Source organism: Battus philenor, unplaced genomic scaffold (assembly GCF_028537555.1).
Source record: "Battus philenor isolate CCGP_79_NKW_IND1 unplaced genomic scaffold, ilBatPhil1.0.hap1 SCAF_11, whole genome shotgun sequence".
NCBI lineage: Eukaryota > Metazoa > Arthropoda > Insecta > Lepidoptera > Papilionidae > Battus > Battus philenor.
In genome coordinates this window covers 7,322,652-7,344,148 of record NW_027181673.1, presented here as the reverse complement: position 1 = coordinate 7,344,148, position 21,497 = coordinate 7,322,652, and the positions used below count along the sequence as shown (strand labels likewise).

Sequence of the window (21,497 nt, the reverse complement as noted above, 5' to 3'; positions counted from 1 at the left end):
GCAACGTGACACTAATCAAATTAGTAGTTATTAGGTCGCTTTTATATTAAAACAAATATGCGCGTCATCAAGATCACTCGTTATCAAATAATATGGATAATTGTCATTCGGTACATTTTAATTTTACATGAATTTATTAAGAATTGAAAAATAATGATGCAGATTGTATGGGTCCTTTTTTTCTTTACTTTCGTCTACATTTTGCTAGTCTTCATAATATGATGATGATCATAACTAGTCAGCTCCTTAGACATTTGTCGTTGTGGACAAAGCTGGAAACTTGCCCTTTTTATAGAATTTTTTTAACTTTACATTGTAAAATTGTCAACTCTAGATTTTAACTTAAAATTGGTTACACGGTAAATTTAAGTTCCTCCTTCTGTCATCATTCGTAAATAAGCAATAAAGTCGTTAGTCTGTGTACAATCTAGCCTATTTTGGTCAGATTATTTTATTCAATATATATAGATAAAATAAAACTACATCGAATTGCACGGAGTGTACATTACTCTTTTCTGCTCTTTATGTTGAAAACCACGAATATAGTTCCCTGACTCATAAAATTAAATTGCAAATCATAATTATTTCAACCGTAAGGCACCCACAGTTAGACATAGGCCACCCTCGTGGATTTCTAATAGAACCTGTAGATAACGACTTGCACCCACCGTCTTCCAACGATATTAACAAAATTATCTGTCCATCTTATGTCAGGCACATCCTACGTTGCGCTTTCCGACCCGCGGTCCCCACTAAAGAATCTTAAACCTCCATCGGCAATCTGTTCTATATATTATATGACCCGCCCGCCACCACTTCCACTTGTCAATCCGGGCTATATCGGTTACATTAATTCGTCTACGAATCTCCTCATTCTTATTTTGATCTCGTAAAAAATCCAATCTTTGCCCTCTCCATGGCTCGTAGAGTAACTGTGATCTAGTCATGTTTCGGAGCGGTAAAAATTATTTTAAAAATTAAAAAACCTAAATTTAAAATCCGTATTTAATTAAAGTGATTCTATCTAAAGAACTACTGTCAATATATTCAATATAAATGTTGTATTCGAAGTCATAATACATAGACGGATGCGTAAAATCTGCCACCTTAAAGCCACGATAGGTAGCTGAGATTTAGAAATATTATGAACTGTTCTTGACATTTCAAAAAAATTCACACTACAAACAGAAAACTAATGTTATTGAACAAAATACATTATATAATAACTTTTATCTACACCAGTTATTTGATCCTGCTTACCCATAATGAAGATTATGGATATCGATTTATTAAAACCGGCACATAATTATTATTCTGTAAGTTCCACCTGACTTATTATCAAACTGTTAAGATAAAATTGATCGATGTTCTAATATTAATCCCCGTCGATAATAAATTTTGTCAAAAATATACTGACCTTCCTTGAAAATACAATCTAAATAAATCATTTTACATATAATGAATTTAATAATATTTTTGGTCCTTACAGCAACAACTGTTGCAAATTGTGCAATTTCAAACATTTCTCAAGAACCAAATGGAATTTACGATTACCACAGAACAGTAGGAGTTGTAGAAGCACAGAGAATTAGAACACTCGAAAAAGAAATTTCAGTACAAAGAGTTGTTGGAGGTTCTACCACTATAATCACTGCTGTGCCATACCAGGTAAGAATATTTTATACTTTTTAATTTCACAAACCCTCCCAAGAAACAATAGTTTCTAATTTATTAACAATATTAATAACTATATTTATAAAATAACTCTAATCTCTATGCGATTCTTGGCATTAATCGTCTCTTCTAACGTTTTCCATTGTCACCTATATTTTATAAGTTTTCTCCAATTTGGCCTTACTGTGAGTTTATTTTCGTTTTTGCATCTAACGAACGACTTTTTTTGCAACTTCGTGTGTTATATTTACACTAAATACTGTTCTCTCACCGCTTGCCTCCATTTACCTTTCTTATATTACTTATAAGCTTTCGATTTATCGAAACTGCACCCACTTTACATTTTATCCTTTTAAATATCATATTTAAAAAGATAAAAAGATTTACTGAAAAACTTTATAAATTACGAACTATATTTCGCAGGCTGGACTTATTATTACATTCCGATATGTTTTACAATCCGTTTGTGGCGGAGTCATTATTTCGGACAATCGGATTTTAACAGGAGCGCATTGTTACAATGATGGAGTCAGCATAGCCCAAGCTATCACTGTAGTAGTAGGATCTAACTTCTTATTTACTGGTGGCACAAGAGTACAAGTGCAAAGTGTAGCCCTACATCCCGGATACAATCCTAGCATCGTCGCAAACGATCTCGCTGTTATGCGCATACCCAGAATATCTTTTTCACGTAAGTTACAGAACTACTTTATTTTACTACTTTATTTTCAGTTTTAATGTTGAAAAATAAAAGATTTTTTTTTATTTCCAAAACTATATAGGAATCTGATATTATGATGAAAAAAATAAACTCCATTGCTGTGAAATTACGTTTCTCTTCACAGTTAATGTACAAGCAGTCAGTCTTCCCTCTGGTAGTGAACTAAATCAAAATTACGTCGGCACAGTGGCTGTCGCTTCTGGATTTGGCATAACTAGAGACGGTAAGAAATTAAACTATAGTAATTGGCGTTTGACTCAAAATACAATTACTGTTAGATATATGAAAAATATTTCCTATATTAAGTTTGTTTAACTAATAAAGTCATCCAGACTACAGATTAAGAACGACGAATATTGGTCGCCTCATCAAAAGTGGTATCGCTTATCTAAAACAAAAGCTTTTAAAATACGAAACCTGTAACAGCACTAAACTTGTCAAAAAATCATATATGAAGATTCTATTTTACCTCGGTAGTGATTAATGTTTCCGTTTAAAAAGGAGAGTAAGGTCTGTTATGTGACGATCGTAAGTCATAGATTCGTGTTATTTTATGTGATATAAAAATTTTAAAATATCTTGATATGAGAAAATTAGCATCACCTGAAGGTATACATAAAAACATAAATACTTATTTCCCTTGCTCATGCCAAAACTTGAGAAAGACTTTGCCGATTTCATTCACCTCTTTTAGTAAGTTTTCTAATACGTTTTACAAGATCCTTGTGAAAAAAAAATGCTCAGAAAACTAAAACATTTCAGGAAATGTAATAATTACTATTATTATAAATTTTACATTGCATTTTAGACAAAAATTAATATATCTTTTAGAGGGGATAATTATATCATTTACTAGATTATGACTGAGATAACTTCGTATTATCATATAGACATTAACAAGAGGTATAAATAAATCGGGATAAAGTGCAATGGATATAATGCAATATTGTTGTACAAAAATAAATTACTAACGCAACCCTCTGATATATTTTTTTTTATTTTCATTGCTATTTAAATTCCATGTCAATATATGTATTTGCTCCTAGATAAATTTAAGAGCTAAATGCTGAAATAAATTATTTGCTCACATATCAATTCTGATTGTTCCTTCTGTCTGTTGTGTTAATATTTATTAGCCTTTGTAATGGCTCCAGTAAATGTCTGTTTCCTTCTGCAATAATAATATAATAACATCATTGGGCCGTAACAGCCCTCTTGGGCATCTAAGAATCAGAATGCTTAACGAATTGTGAGTGACAGCCCAAAATGAGGTTGAGCTTGTACCCAATCGCTGCTGAACGTATGCCTGAGCAATTTGTGATTTCGGCAGCCCTAATCCTCTGGAATATCTAGCGCAATTGCGCCAGCCAAGGCTCCCTTGTACTGTCGTGCATTTTTAAGCCCTAACTTAGTTTTTGTTAAGATAGGCTTTGGAAGTCAAAAGAGGTAACAAATTGGTGATCCAAGATCATTTTTTCAGGTGACAACATTGGCCTTTTGCAAACGTTAAGCGCAGTAAATCTACGAGTCATCCCGAATTCCGAGTGTACCTCAGTTTACGGCAATTTAATACAAAGTCATCATCTGTGCACGAGCGGAGCAGGTGGTGTCGGCATTTGTGGCGGCGACACGGGTGGACCTCTTGTCATCACTGGATTCTGGAGAGACGTGCTTGTAAGTCTATAAATCAGATTTATAAAAAATCAAATAGAAAATTGTATCAAGCAATATAATCATTTCGAACCATTTAAAACTGTTCATTTTACAAAGTTTTTCTGATTACAGTAATTATATTCAAATTTAAAATATCTTTGTTAATGCAGGCATTTGCACGCAGTTTCGAATCGTCGGTTATTTTAACATTATAAGTAGTGAGCTACCACCAACTCGGAATACTGATACACTTAGAACTGGCCAGCTCCAGTATCTCAATAGTTTTTCTTTTTAAATGAAATTGAACAATTTTATATTAAAAATATAGCTATAATCACAACCATGTCATTATCAATTTCTATAATAAGTTTTTTTTTAATATATTTTTTATTTTAGATTTATAAGTAAAAATAGGATATGTTGTGCTACTTTATTACACTTATAGTGCATACATACAGACCCATGAAAGATTTGCTAACTTTATCAAGATGAAGCATAGTCGTAATGAGTTTATATTTATTTTTTGTTTTGTGTTTTTCACTATTTTTTAAATATTTTAAATTTAAGCATATATAATTCCAATCATGACATCCAGTTCCTCAGTGACTTACCTTTGTCAATTAGAAGACCCACCTCTTTGGACTTGTAAAACTGCATTATTTGTAAATATATCAGAATTAAATTCTTCCTTTTACTTGTCTATGATACTTTTGAATTTTTGTTTTATATCTTTGTGTATACATTAATTGCATAACGTATGTTACGTTACGTACGTGCACTCACATGTGTGCATATTATTAAGCATTTAATTATTAATTATATTATACATTATCAGATATATTTACATTAGTAGCTACATCTTTGTTCCAATAAATATTATTTAAAGAATGATTAGGTATCGATGTAAAAGCTTCAAAGGGGTATATATATTTTAATTCATTTGTTAGCAAACAACTTTAAAGCTTTTACACCTGTTTCTATTACTCTGTATTAACTGATCACTCTGTAATTTTTTTACATTACGATTTATTTATTAATTATTATTTCAGAAAACATTAGTTTTTTGGATAGACAACATACATTAATTGACAGTAAATCAGCTATACATTCCTCTCTATAAATCTTTTACATCTATAGCCAATCACCTTGTATGTAATTCATCGTTTTTCGTAGACACCGTTCTAATCAAACAGTTTCTTTCAGTTACAGTTTCAGTTTCTTACAGTTTCAGTTTTTTTTTCAATTCATCCAAAGGTTGTCTGTAAGCAATAGAGGAATATGAGAAGTCGACCAATTGTACTTCTGTATTGTTATTTGTAATGTTTCTTATCTTATGTTCATAAGATACGTATTAAAGTAATACATAAATATAGTTTAATGATCAAATTAATTTTTAAACATAAATAGTTTTGAATTTAACAAAGCTGTATAATATTTTTCAGATTGGTGTCGGATCGTTCACAGCGAGGCAAGGTTGCCAAGCTGGATTACCATCTGGATTTTCAAGAGTTACTTCCTTTGTTCCTTGGATTATGTCCGTTTAAATCTTCACTGGTTAATATAAAAACTTTGATAACTTTTAACGCATCTATAAGAGTATATCCAACACTGTTACTAATATTTTATTTTCCTTTCATTTTATTAAAGCAAAATTAATAACATAACAATTGCTATTATTATTCCGCATTTTTTTTTCAATTTAATTTAACGTCTAAGGAAATAACACTTTTATACTAATAAATTTATTTTATTGTATTTAATAAATGTGTACTACTTGATTATAATAATTTTATATATGTAAAATTGTAAGATCCTGAACGCCAACCCAAGTGCATTGCTATACTCGGTGCTTCGCTGCGAGATTGAAGCAGAAATGAGTAGAAGAACCAAAGTCACTGACGTAGCTCGAAGAAATATTGGTCTGAAGTTGCAGTAGCCGCTGCACTTCGTCTTTGCAGTTGACGACCATTAGGATATAAATATAATCCTGTAGCAACTACAAGCCGGTAGATGCGACGAGGGTAGGCTCCCCACTAGGTAGACAGACGATATGGTCAAGTCACTACATGCAGGCAGCACAAGACAAGTCATTGTGACGATCTTTGAAAGAGGCCTGTGCCTTGCAGAGGAAGTTTATCAGCCGACACGATGATGACATACGAATATCACTTGCAAGATCCTAAAAACCGTAAAAAAACATATACACAATAAACTGTAATTATGTACGCAATGAAATATATTGCATGTCACCCTCTTTCGATGAGCAAATCTGTTTTTAAGTGCCCTGCGAAGTACCCGCTTGTAATTGTATGTTGAAGGAAGCTCGCACTGTGGACTAATATCCCTTACCAATGACAATAATAAAAGAGCACCAGAGTCGGCATGTTTTCAAATATTCATCTACGTTATTTACATTTTTTTTTATTTTGTTATATTTATTTATTTCTTTGAAAAACAAATAAAGAGTTTTATATTAGAAGTAATAAAAAATTAGTATTCGATATTAACAAAATTAAATACGTAATCCACAGCACTGTCCATGTGATAATAATGTACATTCTCAAAGCTAGTTAACACAGTGTAAAAAAAAGAAAAGCTAGTCAATAAACAATAAGCTAGTTGATTATCCACAATACATGGAAACGAATATCAATAAGAGTTAAAAGCTATTATAATAAATATAAAAATAATTGGCAGTATTACTCAGTATATATAGCAATTATATTTAAAAGACGTTTTCAAAATACCATATCATATCTTCATTAGAAGGTTTCTAGATATAATGTATTCTTATTACTATTGAAAAACAAGTGTGTTTGCTTTTGTATACACTTAAATAATAAACATTTTGCTTCTCTTTAGCTCAAAAAAAAATATAATTCTCTTTTCTCAATTTGCCAACCTTTATTAGTCATAATCATCATTATTATTCTAGCCATAATCGTAAAATGCTGGACATAAGCTTTTCCAATGCGACCAGTAGAGAGCGTCATGCATCTTTCGACGAAGTTTTGACGTGGACTTTGGTCCACCTTCTGGGTGCCTTACGCTGCGCTCATCCACTCGTAGTCTTCATTTAATGCCCCAAACTCATCCGCTGGGCTATGTTGGTGACTTTCATCGGTTATAATATTATATTATAACTAGAACAAACTAATTCGCTTTTTCAAAATTAAAATATACCATACACACGAAGTTTAAATATGATTTGTATAGTTATTACGTAACGGTTATTAAACTAAGAATAATTTTCAAATTACAAGAATATATACTCTAAATAATAATCATACGATTTATCAAAACATATATGCAAGATTAAACAAACTTAATATCCGGTAACTTACATAATGTTTATTTTTTGCAAAAGCTACTTAACACATTCATATATGAAAGGCTTACGTACGGCCTTATTTCACCTCGCCAGTGGTCAACGACCGGAGAAAATAACTGTCACACTTAACGTATCAGCTGATTTCATACATATTGTATTGACGATTTCTATTCAATTCAATTGAAAACCTTCACGCAAAAACAACAAGAATTTTTAACTATTTCGAATGTATCACAACATGACACAGTGTATTTATTTACATCAAAACTTCGTTAACATTAGACACTAAAATCAATCAATAATATAAGCAAATTCCTAAGTTTTAATAAATTTTGATCACAAATCCATCTGATGTCGGTGTTTAAAAATTTTAAAAGTTAATACATTTAAATTAAAGGCAACCATACATATATCTAGATAATCTATTTACACAGATGTTATAAATAATTTCCATTTGATTGCACGTCAAACATGTTAGGTATTCGTAAGTGTCGTCTTATCTATTCGTAGAGTATATTTGATCCTGAACCACGACATATTAAAGGATGTCGTTAAAGAAAACAATAAGATAGGAAATCCACTGCAAAACATGACTTCCCCCATAGATTTCCAAAAGATCTGGTGGGAAGCAACCTGTATCCAACATCATCCGATGACTTATTTGTAACTACTGATTTTTTTGGATTCTCCACTCCAGAACTTTAAGGGCAATTCCTTTTACGTGCAATACATACCAACTGCCAATACTCTGGAATATGTCGGTAGCTTTCGATAATTCATAACATGAACGTAACGAATTTGAGAGGCTTCGATACAAATTGAAAATTAACTTTTAGCCTATCTCTTGAGAACTTAGTTGCTATTATGTATTTGTAAGGAGCAGTCTACACGTTGTGTTTACAAGAGCAGAGAAGATTTTACGATATTCATAGGCGTTTTTATGAATGCCTTGAGCACGTACAACTTATTAACATGTTCGTTAACGTGAAAAATATTAATTAAATGTAAAAAAATCAAAAAATGGTATACGTAGAAAAATTATTCTATTGCCTGGTATACAACGTATCTTGAATTATATCCAGGAAACTTATTTTTTTACAATTTAATTTTATCAATTAAATTGTAACAATTACACTATCGATCAAATACGAAATAAATTTAAAGCATATATATATGCGTACATATATTTACTTAAATAAAATTTAAAAACATTTTTTTGAAAACAATAATTTATATAATTGCTTTCATATTTCCATACATAAATATTATACACAGAAGCTTGGTATTGGAATTAACACGTACCAATAAATTTTGGTTTTTAACATTATTCGTAAGTATTAAGTACACGAACATTCTGCAAATATGAATAGGTTAGTAAAATAATATTAAGTTAGATATTCGTGTTAGCACGCTAAAGATCCCGTACTTTCCGTGGCACTGTGTATTTGTGCATATGGCATTGTTTAGTGCCGTTATGCTCGGCTGGCTAATGCTACGAATTGTTTCCAGTCTGCGGAACTCAAACCCCGCATGGTATAATACCACAAAATTCACTGGTCTGTTAATTACCAAATTGAACAGTATTTTAAGATGTATTACAGTAACAGTTTTTCACAAATCTATCTTCCTTCAAATAAAGTGAAATACTCTGATTTTTATTTTTCTAACCAATATTATTAAAATTCTGATGGAATATAGTCTGGAAAATGGTTAATATTTTCATAAGCGTATTTAAATATTGTTTAATTTTAAATAATGCATCGCGAAGTAATTTGGTCATTTTCAAATAAATGAAGAATAAATTTATAAGATATATAAGAATGTAATTTAATATTTTCTCATGTTTATAAAAAAAATAGAGGTTTATTAAAGTTATATTCCATTCTGTAAAACAATGACTGACATTATAGAATAAATGAGTAATTTACTTATCCTTGATAAACATGGACTTTGTACTGGCTTATTAAAACATGTAGGTTTGTACGTTGATTTGTGATAATGATTCGGTAAATAGAGATTACTCTAATATTACTTAAACAATTCATTTTTCAGTTGTGTTGTTTTAAATGTAAACTATAAATACTACATATTTTATTTCGAATACTACTACTATATATACTACTTTTATTTCGAAGTAAATAAAAAAAGATGCCAAAAGCGAACTTATGCATGCTTAAACTAATTAGAACTATGCTGACTAATTTAAATAACAAAACAATTTGAATTTGTCAAAAAGCGCAACTAAATTAATAAGGTTGATTGTATGTAAAAGACACTATAATTAATACGTGATGCCAAACGAAGCGACGAGTTCAGTTAACGACGCACGGCCGGCTCCGTTGCACGCTTTCTACGCGAGACGAGGCCGCGCGCTTGTTCATCGAATATTTTTAATTCTGACGAGACGGAAACGTCATCGACATCATTACCTCATAGCCCAACGACCTATTATTAGGCGGCTACGCAACTCGACGTTGGCCTTCCGCAGTACCGACGCAGCTCTATCGCAAAACGTTTGAATGAACGTGAATTTAACATGACCAAGTACATAGCCCTCGCATTTTACTTCCTCGCGCCGTTACTTGCGAGCGGCTATAGAATTTTGGGAATATTTCCGTCGCAAGAACGCAACAATCATCTCACGTACCGCGATCTTTTCAGAGAGCTGGCGAATAGAAACCACGATGTGACACTGATCAGTCATTTCCAATTGGCCAACGCGCCTGCTTCATACCGAGATATCCTGCTCAGCGACACGCAAGTTCAAAAAGGCTTGTCTTTTGAGTCAGTAATATCAAATGAAATTTCGCGAGTGCCATTCGAAACACTGGTATCAACTAAATCGGGTAATGATGATTGCAAAGTGCTAATGAACAACAATCAGGTCCTTCACATGATAAGGACTCGTCCAAGTTTTGATGTCATACTAGTGGAATCCTTCAATAGTGACTGTGGAGTTGCATTGGCGGCAAATCTAAGTGCACCATACATCGCATTTAATCCTCAATCTATACATCCTTGGCAATATAGTAGACTTGGCATTAGTTATAATTCGGCATTCATTCCTCAGTCGCTATTACCTTATGGAAAACACCCTTGGTTCTTTGACAGGCTGAGAAGCTACATACTATACCACGTAACTAACTGGGTGTATTATATTGGTTCGCAAGTAACCGACCACGTGTATCTCTACAAGTATTTAGGCGACGATCTCCCTTCGCTAGAGAGCTTCGCGTCAAACGCCAGTTTAGTGTTTGTAAACACACACCAGTCAGTGTACGGTGGCGTCCCCAAGCCTGATAACGTTATTGATATCGGTGGCATACACGTCAGACCGCCTAAAGTTTTACCTACTGTAAGTACAATTGATTCTTATTTATTGCAATTATATTAATAACATTCAAATTTATATACATTCAACGTTATAAAATTCACATATAGTTACATGACTAAAGAGGTTCCAAACGCGCCCAGCTATGGAAGAGCACAAAACAAACTCAGACAGATTTTTATTTTTTGATCACTTTGACAAGTATCCTTGAGTTTAAAAATGGCCATGAAATAAAATATTGCAACGACCAATGTAAAGATATTTTGGCATAATACGCATATTAGAGGCTTTCCCCGCGCTTCTTTGTATTATGTTTCTTATTGCATACACAACAAGAATGTATTTCACTGACTCAATCATAGGTACCTCATATTGATTTTATACGCAAACATCGAGACCGAATACAAGGTCATTGAAAAAACGTTACAAGCCGCTTCCCCTTCTTTATTTATTTTTGATTTAACATGTTATGATTGTCTGCTAGAATAAAACAATGACGTCATATTTACATGTAATTCGTACCATATTGCTGGTACACATATATATATTGTATTTATATATCTATTATTTTAACTTTCACATGCAATCCGAAAATAGAAGTGGAAAGTCTTTCTTTTTTAATATTAACTGTATGTATATATATATATACTAACTAACGATGTACTTAAAGGCTCATATACTCGTGACTGAGTCCTTCCAATTACAGTCTTGTCCTCTTTTACTTGTTGGAAAAATTCATTGTTAATTATTTCATTTTATGGTTCTTATTCTATTGGTTGGTTTATTTTACTAACTCTTCTTCATAATGTTAAATACTTAAAAATATGTATAAGTATCACGAGATATTAACAAACTGATTAAGATTGAAAGGTTTAAGAGTGGCAAGTACGACTCTACTAGGACTAAGACAGATGACCCAATCAAAGTCGCGGGATGTCGCTGTATACAGGTAGCGCAAGAACAGTCATCGAAACGATCTTTCGAGAAAGCCTATGCCTTGCACTGAGCGTCTATCGGCTGATATGATGATCATGATGATGGTTATCGAATAACTAAGAAAATTAAAATATTTTTTGATTAACACAAATACATGAACGTATTTTTCTATATGTTCATATTGTTTGAGCAATAATAGAAACAAGTATGTCAAGAACAATTGTAACTAAAAAACAAGTTACGAATCTAAAGTAAATATTCTCTTAAAACACTATACTAACCCGCACTACGATTGCAAGAATCAAATGTGATAAGACTTATTATGTAAAGGCCTCAAGGATATTTATTTTTAACGTGTTTACCTAATTGAGATATAACTTTATTATTGCAGGAGATAGAAAGGTTTATAAATGAAGCAGAGTTCGGATTGATATACATGAACTTGGGTTCTAATGTTAAAGATTCTACATTGCCGAAAGAAAAATTGAACGAACTCTTATCGACCTTCGGAAAATTACCTTTACGAGTTCTTTGGAAATGGGATGGAGAACAGATAAAAAACTTACCAAGGAACGTCATGACTTTACGATGGCTGCCACAATATGAAATTCTCAGTAAGTGTCAAGAAATATAGAATATAAGGACCTTCATAATCTTTATTATTACACCTTTTATCACTCATTCATTACCTCTTATATTTGTAACAAAACTCGTATGCTCGCACAGATGCCTCAACACGAGCTCTTACATTTTTCTGTATTCATTGGGGGACCGCCGATCTCTTAGGTCCATTTAACGGTTACGGCTGAAATAAGAAGTCGTTATCACTGTAAAGCGGATATCATACGTCAACGTTGTCAAAGGTTACAATTTAAAAATATTTATTTTTATCGCCTTTGGGTTTTAAAACAAAATCGCAGTTTGCTGCTCGGTTTTCCGATATACTTGACATTATTATTCGAGAAACACACAAGTTTACATGTTAAACAGAAATCAATGCAAGAACACGCCAATTCACACTAAATGAAAATCAGACCAGATAAATAGGTCAAGTCGCGAGGCAAATAGAAACGCGTCGAGCTTAACAGACACATGTAAACGCATCTTTAGCTCGTTACTTAATCTCACGAACCAATGAGAAATTTGTAAATATTACGAAAGAGGTTATATGTAATGATTATTTCAACGTGTAATTTAATACTGAAATTCCTTGCTTTTATTTTACAGAACATGACAACGTTAAAGTGTTTATCTCTCACGCCGGCATACTCAGTACTATAGAGGCGATAGATGCTGGGATACCCGTGGTTGCTATACCTTTATTTGGAGATCAGTATGGGAATGCTGCTGCCATGGTGGACGCGGGCGTCGCTGTCATGGTTCCGTACAATGATTTAAGAAAATCACTTCTTTTGGATGCTATAAATGAAGTGTTAGATTCATCGTAAGTACATCACTTTACATAAATATTTACACTAAAAAACTATTCCAGGCCTGCTTCGGCCGGCCCGCAATACCTTATGATCCAAATCCAGGTAAAATCGGTTATTGGTAATTTTATCTTCCCAAAAAAATATTTTATACCTAAAAAGGTTATGATTTAAGGCTTTAATTTTTCAATGAACGCTTTACCATATGCCTTATGGAAGGAATTTTGTAAAATCGGCAAAAGTAATATTTCTACCAAATATCAAGTCTCTAAGTTTTGAGGTTCCAAAGAAATTATGAGTCCATACATTTGTAGAAATCTCTAATATATTATATAAAGGATTACCTGTGAGTAACTTGATTGTTTCAACACATCATACTAAAAGTTTTCCTTCTCTTTTCTTTACTTTTCTGATATATTATATAGTTTTTTCGATTCGTATTCTACTTAGAGATATCACGTATAAAGAGATTGTAAAAAACACACTGATTTCCATTGTCATTACACTTTTTTTTGCCGCTACAATGAGAGGTTACAGCAGTGACATTGAAAAACTTATATTTCTTGATAACTATGTCACTACCACAATTTATAGTGGGTGATATTTTAATAAAAGTCATTTTCAAGTTTTAGTACATAACTTCTCAATACTGAGAGATCGTGACTTTTTTTGAAAAGTTTGTTTTTTCGTTTTTGATATAACCATCTTTGTTTACATCGTATAAACATTATGTAAGTTACAATTTGTTATTTTGATAATTTCTCACATTCCTTTAAATAATTTGTTTATATTTTTTTATGATACCAAGTGATAAAAAGAACAGTACATTCACCCGTAGTACATAATGTTTTCTACTAATTACAAGGTATAGTGATTATTATGATTTTTATAGCCTCTTTATTTCCATAATGAATTATTAAACAAGTAAATAATAAGATTAATTATTACATGATATGTGCATGCATTAAAAAATAAAATATTACTATTAATAATCATTAAATTTAAATTCCTTTCCCAAAAAAAATCAAAAAAAGTAAATCATAAATAAATAAATCAAAAAGAATCAGAATCAATATTCATTTTTATAAATCAGTATAGACCCTTCTACAGGTAAAGATCTCGTCCATTTTACTCCACATCTGTCTGTCTTATACTTTGGTGATTCAGTTTTCTCCGGCTTTTCTTTTTAATTTCATCAATCCATTTTCCTTTTGGTCTACCATTTAATCATTTATTTGTTGGTTCTTACCAAGTACACTTGGACACTTATGTACACTTGGATAAGAATCACGTCGAGCATATAGTCGACGCACGGCATTTTTTTAATCTCACGCCATTTCATTTCATTTTATTTAGTATTGACAGATGCTCCTATCCATAGGCTTAAATATTAACTAAAAATTAAATCTTATGGAATACTGCCACTGTGCTCGTCGCCTTAGAATATAAAATACTAGCGTCTTATTAACATGTACTTTTTTAAGTAATAGTTAACAACATCTCTGCAAGTGTCTACCGGACCTGTGCTAACCAAAATATATCTCTGCAAATTACTACCGAACCTGTGCAAACCAAAGTAGATCCCTGCAAATATCTACCGGATCTGTGCAAGCTAAAATAATGTTTAATGTATTGCCTTGTAATATTCACTATTGTTTGAACAGAAGCTACTCCCAGAAAAGTGATTTTTGGGTTCTTAATCCACTATTGTAATTCGATAGGTGTCATATATTACATCATTCGAATAAGTACTTTCTATGACACATTCTATATTCCAACATTGTTAACAAGCGTGATTTCCGGTTGGCAACTTTCACAAAGCTTGCGTCAAAATTTTAGGAGACTCTCACAGTGTACAGAATATAGAGGTTACAGTTGTGTTTGTTGACTCTGGTTTTGTTATTTTCAATGGCTAAAATTGTGGGTTGAGTTTTCCACTCATGGTTAGTGAGCTATGACGATATTACAAAATTAAAGCAGTAGCGTTCTCTCAAAAAATTATAATTATTAAAAGATTATGGCACTAAATGTCGTCTCTCACTTTGGGCCTCATTGGTAAACTCAAATTTACTTAAAGAGCCATGAAGAGGGCTACGCGAGATTTATTGAAAAGTTACCGACATAGCACACCGGATAGGCAAGTTGGAAGTTCTTACATTTATATAATAGATTAGAGGGATCGGAAAGCAATGTCCTTTCTGTCGACATACTTTACAGAAAAACCGATTGATTTTTACCGCCCCGGCATTGAAAACTTTTATACTAGATGGCAAAAGGTTGTTGATAACGAAGGTGAATATATTGTTGATTATAAATAAAAACTTGTTAAAAATGTAGTCGTGCTGCGTGCGAATTAACTTAAGAAAGCGACATTACTTTTTGGTCCCTCAAATACATACATATATAGGTTAATGAATATTTATCATTTTACAATAATTGAAGCAGTTCCACTACTATTTTGTTCGCATCTATAAATCAAGTCTTTACGCAGCATGGAAAAATGTGATAGTAATATGGTTGATTCTATTATTATTCAAATATCACGAATATTTTAGAGATTTTTTTCTCAACAAAAATAAATAATTATAAAGAATTAAAACATACAATGAGGTAGACATGTCAACAAAAGTCAATTAAAATTGAGCAGCAACAAAACTTTTAATTTAACTCCTAGCCGATTCGGAATTATGTTTCAAGGTTTTAGATTTTTATCGCTATTATTATTCTTTTCCAGATGTCAGCAACGTGCTAAGCTTGTGTCTAAGATTTGGCATGATCGCCCTATATCGCCGTTGGAAACTGCTGTATATTGGACAGAATATGTAGCTAGATATCATGGTGCACCGAATTTACAGGCGACATCTGTTGAGCTACCTTTGTACCAACAACTACAGTTAGATGTATTAATGTTTCTTGCTTTAGTTTTGTACATCCTTGCATATGTAGTATATAAAATATTGAGTGTGTGTTGTTTTTGCTGCTCTCAAAGTGACTCTGCAGAAAATATTATGGTTGACGAAAGGAGAAAAGAAAAGAGAGTAAAATTCGAATAAAAGACTTTAATTAATTGTGAAATGAAATATGGGTTGAAATAATAATATAAATATATACAATACGCTAATAAAATAAAATATATAAAAAAACTATTTATTAATATGAATACAAGCGCTTTCGTTAAATATAAAATGTGTAAAAAAATACAAATCTTTTTTTATTAAACATTATGAAATAATTGTAAATAATCTAGTAATCTAGTAACGAATTAGTAAAATTTACCTTCCACAAATTTTATAGTATATGAGAAGATGAAAGTCAACATTATAAATTATCGTATAGATGACAACTACAAATCATAATGATAAGTATTTTTTGATATATGTCAAGAAAATGACAAAATAAACAGCATAGATACCGATTGTGAATAAATAGATTGTATACTCAAAGACAAGCAAAAATGGGTTTAGGAGATCAATTTTTGTGCTAGAAATTTGATTACATCATGAATTATATTACAAATGTAGATGAGATGTAGAGAAATAGATGTCATAAGAATGAGACAATAAAATATGTACTTAAAATATAAAAAAATATATTAAAGAGCCCCCTATGTTTTGGCGGCATATATTAGTATTTAAAGGCAGAAGAGAAGAGAAGAGAAGAAGTATATAAACTTCCGTTTTTGATTTAAAATGACATCGTCACAATTTTTAATGGAGTATCTATTAAGAAATTTGCCAAACGAGGCAGTAATTCTACATATAGCCTATATAATAACAATGTGTTTATACATAGAATTGTACCAGCTATTATGAGAATAATAGTTTTCTTTATAAAAATTATTTATTTTTCAACAATTACTTGGCTAATATTTAGAAAAATGGAGTTTTACAAATATTATTTATTACTGTATACATTTAAACCTAGTTTTCATTGATGAATTTGGCAAAGCTATGATATTTTCCTGTAAAAATGTTCCCGTAAGTTCGATAATTTGACGCAGTTAACAGTTTTGTTTTAATGAGAATTAATAGAAAACTTTTTATTCATTAATGAAATCACAGTGAACCATAGCGGAAATAGCTAGTGTACTAGGTCATTAAGTCGCTTTACGAGCGGTTAATAAAACAAGAAATACTAACGAAAATAACTGGCGTAGCCCAGCGGATTGGCAAGTTAAAGTGACAGAACAAACAAAGTAAATGGCCGCCGGAGTCATAAGGTTCTGGAGGGACAATGGAGCAGCCAGCGCAGCGTATAACGTACTCCCAAAAGTTAGACAAATGATCTTGTTAGGATTGTTGAAAGACACTGATTATTTTTCGCTTCTAAACGGACGTATTAAAAAACTACGAGTATATAGAAGTCTTACAGCAAAAATGATGATGATAGTGGTGATGGTTTTTCTTCTCCTTTTCAGCTGATCCTTGCCTTAGAGGATTGTAAATCGTACAATGAATACTTCTTATTCGAAATACATTAACCAAAGTTAAAATACAATAACAAAAATTATACAACGATAGTTTTAATGATTTATTAGTAGGAAGCATGCGCGCGATTGAGTATGTGTGAGTGTAAATAGTACATTTTTTTACGTTAGCTTTCATACAAAACGTGATATCATTTGATTAAAATATCAGTGTATTACTCGCATTTAGTAAAGTAGGACGCGAGTATCTTATAGTAGATAAATATGAAAATCACAGCGTTATGTAGTATTATCATATTTCTCACCTTAAAACAATGTAGTGAAGTTTATTCGTTAGATATATTAGGAGTGTTTCCGTATCAAGGTAAAAGCCATTTCTACCTTTTTGAACCGTATTTAAAAGAATTGGCAAAAAAAGGACACAATGTAACCGTTATATCATACTTTCCGCAAAATAAACCATTAAAAAACTATTATGACATCAGTTTGGCCGGAAAATCTATAATTTTTGAAAACATAGCACCTTTTCAAGAAATTTCTGTTGTAATTAAAGTTTTAGTCGGTGTAGGCATGGCATATATTGCCAGTGATAATTGTTACATACTGCTCGAAGACGAAGAAGTTCAGGACTTATGGAAATCCAAAAGAAAATTCGATGTGGTTGCAGTGGAACAGTTTAACGGTGATTGTGCTTTGGGTCTTGCACACAAATTAGATGCGCCTGTTGTGGGTCTTACATCACACATTCTGATGCCTTACCACTACGAACGTTTTGGAATTTCCTATAACCCATCCTACGTTCCATTTTTCTTCCTACACGGTGGAACAAAACCAACTTTTCTACAACGGCTAGAGCGAACAATTTACCATTTATATTTCAAATTAATTTTTAAATTAACTCAACACTATGAACATCAGATACTATCTAAATATTTCGATGATGTCCCACCACTGGAAGACCTTGCTAGGGACATTAAATTTATGCTTGTGTACGATAACTTTATGTTGACAAGATCAAATATTTTCCCTTCTAACATCATTGAAGTAGGCGGCTATCACGTCGGGAATCCCAAGCCACTACCTGACGTAAGTGTGTTTTTTCTATACTAATCTAATGATAATTTATGATAACAAAATAATCATTTTCAATTCCATTTTTACAGCAAATATTAAAATATATAGAGGAATCGCAACACGGAGTTATCTACATTAGTTTTGGGTCAATGCTTAGGACAGCTTCGATACCAAAAGACAAGTTACAAGCAATTGTGGATGCTTTAGCCGAACTTCCACAAAGAGTTATATGGAAATGGGAGGCGAAATCCATTCCTGGAAATCCTAAAAACATATTGATATCTAAGTGGTTACCACAAAAGGATATTTTAGGTAAATAATATTTTACAAATATATCGTTAAACGCTTTACTCGACTAGGCTCACATGCAGGACCAGAACACAAATCAATATTGAATAAGGCCTTTTATCTGTCACTGCTAAACATTATTGATAATCTTAGGGTTTCGAGTAAAGGGGATTTATTAAATTTGTTAACTTGGTTCTCAAGCTTGATAACACAAAAAATGGCTAAATATTCAGCAACAAAGGGCGTTATAGGCATGGAAGATTTAAAATTGTGAAAGTAAAGCTCATTTGTTGTCCACTAACGTATACCGTGTCCAAAGATCAATTGTTCCAAAATAATAACTTTATGAGAATATAGTAAGAAAAAACGTTATCAAGATTTGGATTACTACATATTACAATTAATTATAGTTTACGCTTGTTCCTGTAGATTTTGTAAGTTACTGCCAGAAGTCATTGTTGTCTTTTACTATTAATATAGAAAAATTAATTAATGTAACATATTTCCGAGAGATCACTTTATATATGTTTGGAAACAGGTGTAAAGACCTTTAAGTTCTTTGCTGACAAATGTGCTAGCTTTTACGATTATTGTCAATAACTCTGTACAAAATAATTCAGAATTAATAATTTACTTTCATGTCCTTTGTAGCACACCCAAAGGTTCTTGCATTTTATTCGCATTGTGGAATGCTGGGAACGACTGAAGCTATACATCACGGTGTACCTATAGTAGGAATGCCCATGTTCGCGGATCAACCTGCAAATGCTGCGGCTGTAGAAGAAAGTGGTTATGGAGTTAAAATTTTAGTGGAAGACCTCACTAAAGAAAACTTACTCAACAAATTTAAGACGGTTTTAGATCCCAAGTATGTCAAAGTTTTTTCGTTATGTCAATCGATCGACGCCCCCTGTAAGGGATGAGCCTTTCCAATAAATATCGCCACGATGACCGGTCTTGCGCAGCCCGGGTCCAGCGACTTGCCACGACCTAAACTACGTCGTCAGTCCACCTGGTAATGGCTTTCCCACGCCGCGTCTACCAGCTCGCGATCACCACTCGAAAACTTCGGGCCAAACGGCCATCGGTTAAACGAAAGTTATGACCTTAATTCTTTTTCCAATCTCCTCATTTCTGTTAAGATCTCGCTACGTCGAACTCCGAACATAGCCGTCTTTCTTGCTCTTCTCATATTAAACTTTTATATGAAATATTTATATTTCTTTTTTAATGCATATAGTCCATGATTAAAGATCATAATTTAAACCATAAACCTGGACATAATGCTTCTTTCTTACATATCGCTAACCTCAATACATCATAATTACGTACGGAATCTGGGAGCGTAATCATAGTATCACAGAAACTAATGCGGGATTCATTACTACTGACTTACTTGCTAGGTTGAAAACCGCGAATCACAATTATTACGCACTTCGGATCCGAGGTAACATAATTCTAGGAATCTGTAAAAGCCGATATGATTTATTTCTCGAATAGTGTGAATATCTAAAAGAAATTTTTCCTTTTGAAAAACAAAAAATATCGTAATCCATAATACGTCTGTATCATGATATAAAGGAATATTTACTGTATAACTAATAGTCCATTGTTTGATTTTAATCCGTTGTTGCGATCACATCTCTTCTACTAGAAATACATAGACATATAAAAACAAATGTCTCTAAAATGCTCTCTAAAGTTATAAGAAAGCAAATATTGATGTTTTGAAAGTATATTCATATAACTTTAGGCCTGTATGCATAAACGTCGATTTTTTGTGTGGCTAGTCAGTTATTTATGAATTATTTTTAAATTGATTCACATAAAATCTATACTTTTCAAAATAAAACCCGTTGTATGAATTACAAAAATTTTATTATTTGTTTAATTAGGATACGTTTAGGCATTTTACTTCGTGTTTTAATTATTTATTTGTCGTAATTGTTTTTTTATTTATTTATTCTCTTAATTTTTATTTACAGATTTCGTGCTAATGTAAAGCTGCTATCGCAGGCGTGGCACGACCGTCCAAAATCAGCTATAGAGACCGCTGTATATTGGACAGAATACGCCGCGAAATATCATAATTATACGTTTAGGTCTTCCGCTGCAGACGTACCAGTTTATCAATATCTTTATCTTGATATAATTTTAATTTCGATAGTAACACTCATTATAATTAGTTACATAATAATCTTTATATACAGAGTTTGTATTAAAGATAAATCAACGAAAGGCGTTCCTAAGAAAAAGTCTAAGAAATATGATTAATTCGAAACAAATATGTATTAATACTTGTGTTTAATTAGTTTAAAAATGTAGTACATTTTGAAAGACTGATTTTTTCACAAATAGACGAATGCAGTTGCTATCAAAATCTATCTCAAAAAAAACACAACACGATTTTATTCAGCGATAGATTATATTATCTTTAAAATAAAATAAATACTATCAAAATATTGTTCACATTATTTCGTAGAAAAACCTTTATCTGGTCGAAATTATAAATAAACATTGGACCCATTATTAAGATTGAAACGCAATACAAAGATCACCTTAGAATATTAATAAAAGGTGTCCTAAATTCTAATTATAAAGATTTATTATTAAAGAGCAAAAAGTAAGTTAAC

At 31.9% G+C, this 21,497-nt stretch overlaps 2 protein-coding genes across 2 annotated transcripts; both read left to right on the top strand.

The window, feature by feature from the left end:
• Window positions 1-1,417: 1,417 nt before the first annotated feature.
• On the top strand, window positions 1,418-5,733 carry LOC137930460 (brachyurin-like). The gene is made up of 5 exons (XM_068773718.1): window positions 1,418-1,668; window positions 2,098-2,365; window positions 2,520-2,618; window positions 3,876-4,069; window positions 5,491-5,733. The coding sequence occupies exons 1-5, from the start codon at window positions 1,459-1,461 to the stop codon at window positions 5,590-5,592; spliced, it is 873 nt and encodes a 290-aa protein (XP_068629819.1). The 5' UTR covers window positions 1,418-1,458; the 3' UTR covers window positions 5,593-5,733.
• Window positions 5,734-9,712: 3,979 nt separating this feature from the next.
• On the top strand, window positions 9,713-21,275 carry LOC137932090 (uncharacterized). Its single transcript, XM_068775660.1, has 8 exons — window positions 9,713-10,734; window positions 12,038-12,260; window positions 12,874-13,090; window positions 15,811-16,123; window positions 17,761-18,588; window positions 18,666-18,888; window positions 19,516-19,732; window positions 20,850-21,275. Exons 1-8 carry the CDS (start codon window positions 9,916-9,918, stop codon window positions 21,136-21,138), a joined length of 3,129 nt encoding a protein of 1,042 aa, XP_068631761.1. The 5' UTR covers window positions 9,713-9,915; the 3' UTR covers window positions 21,139-21,275.
• Window positions 21,276-21,497: the final 222 nt, after the last annotated feature.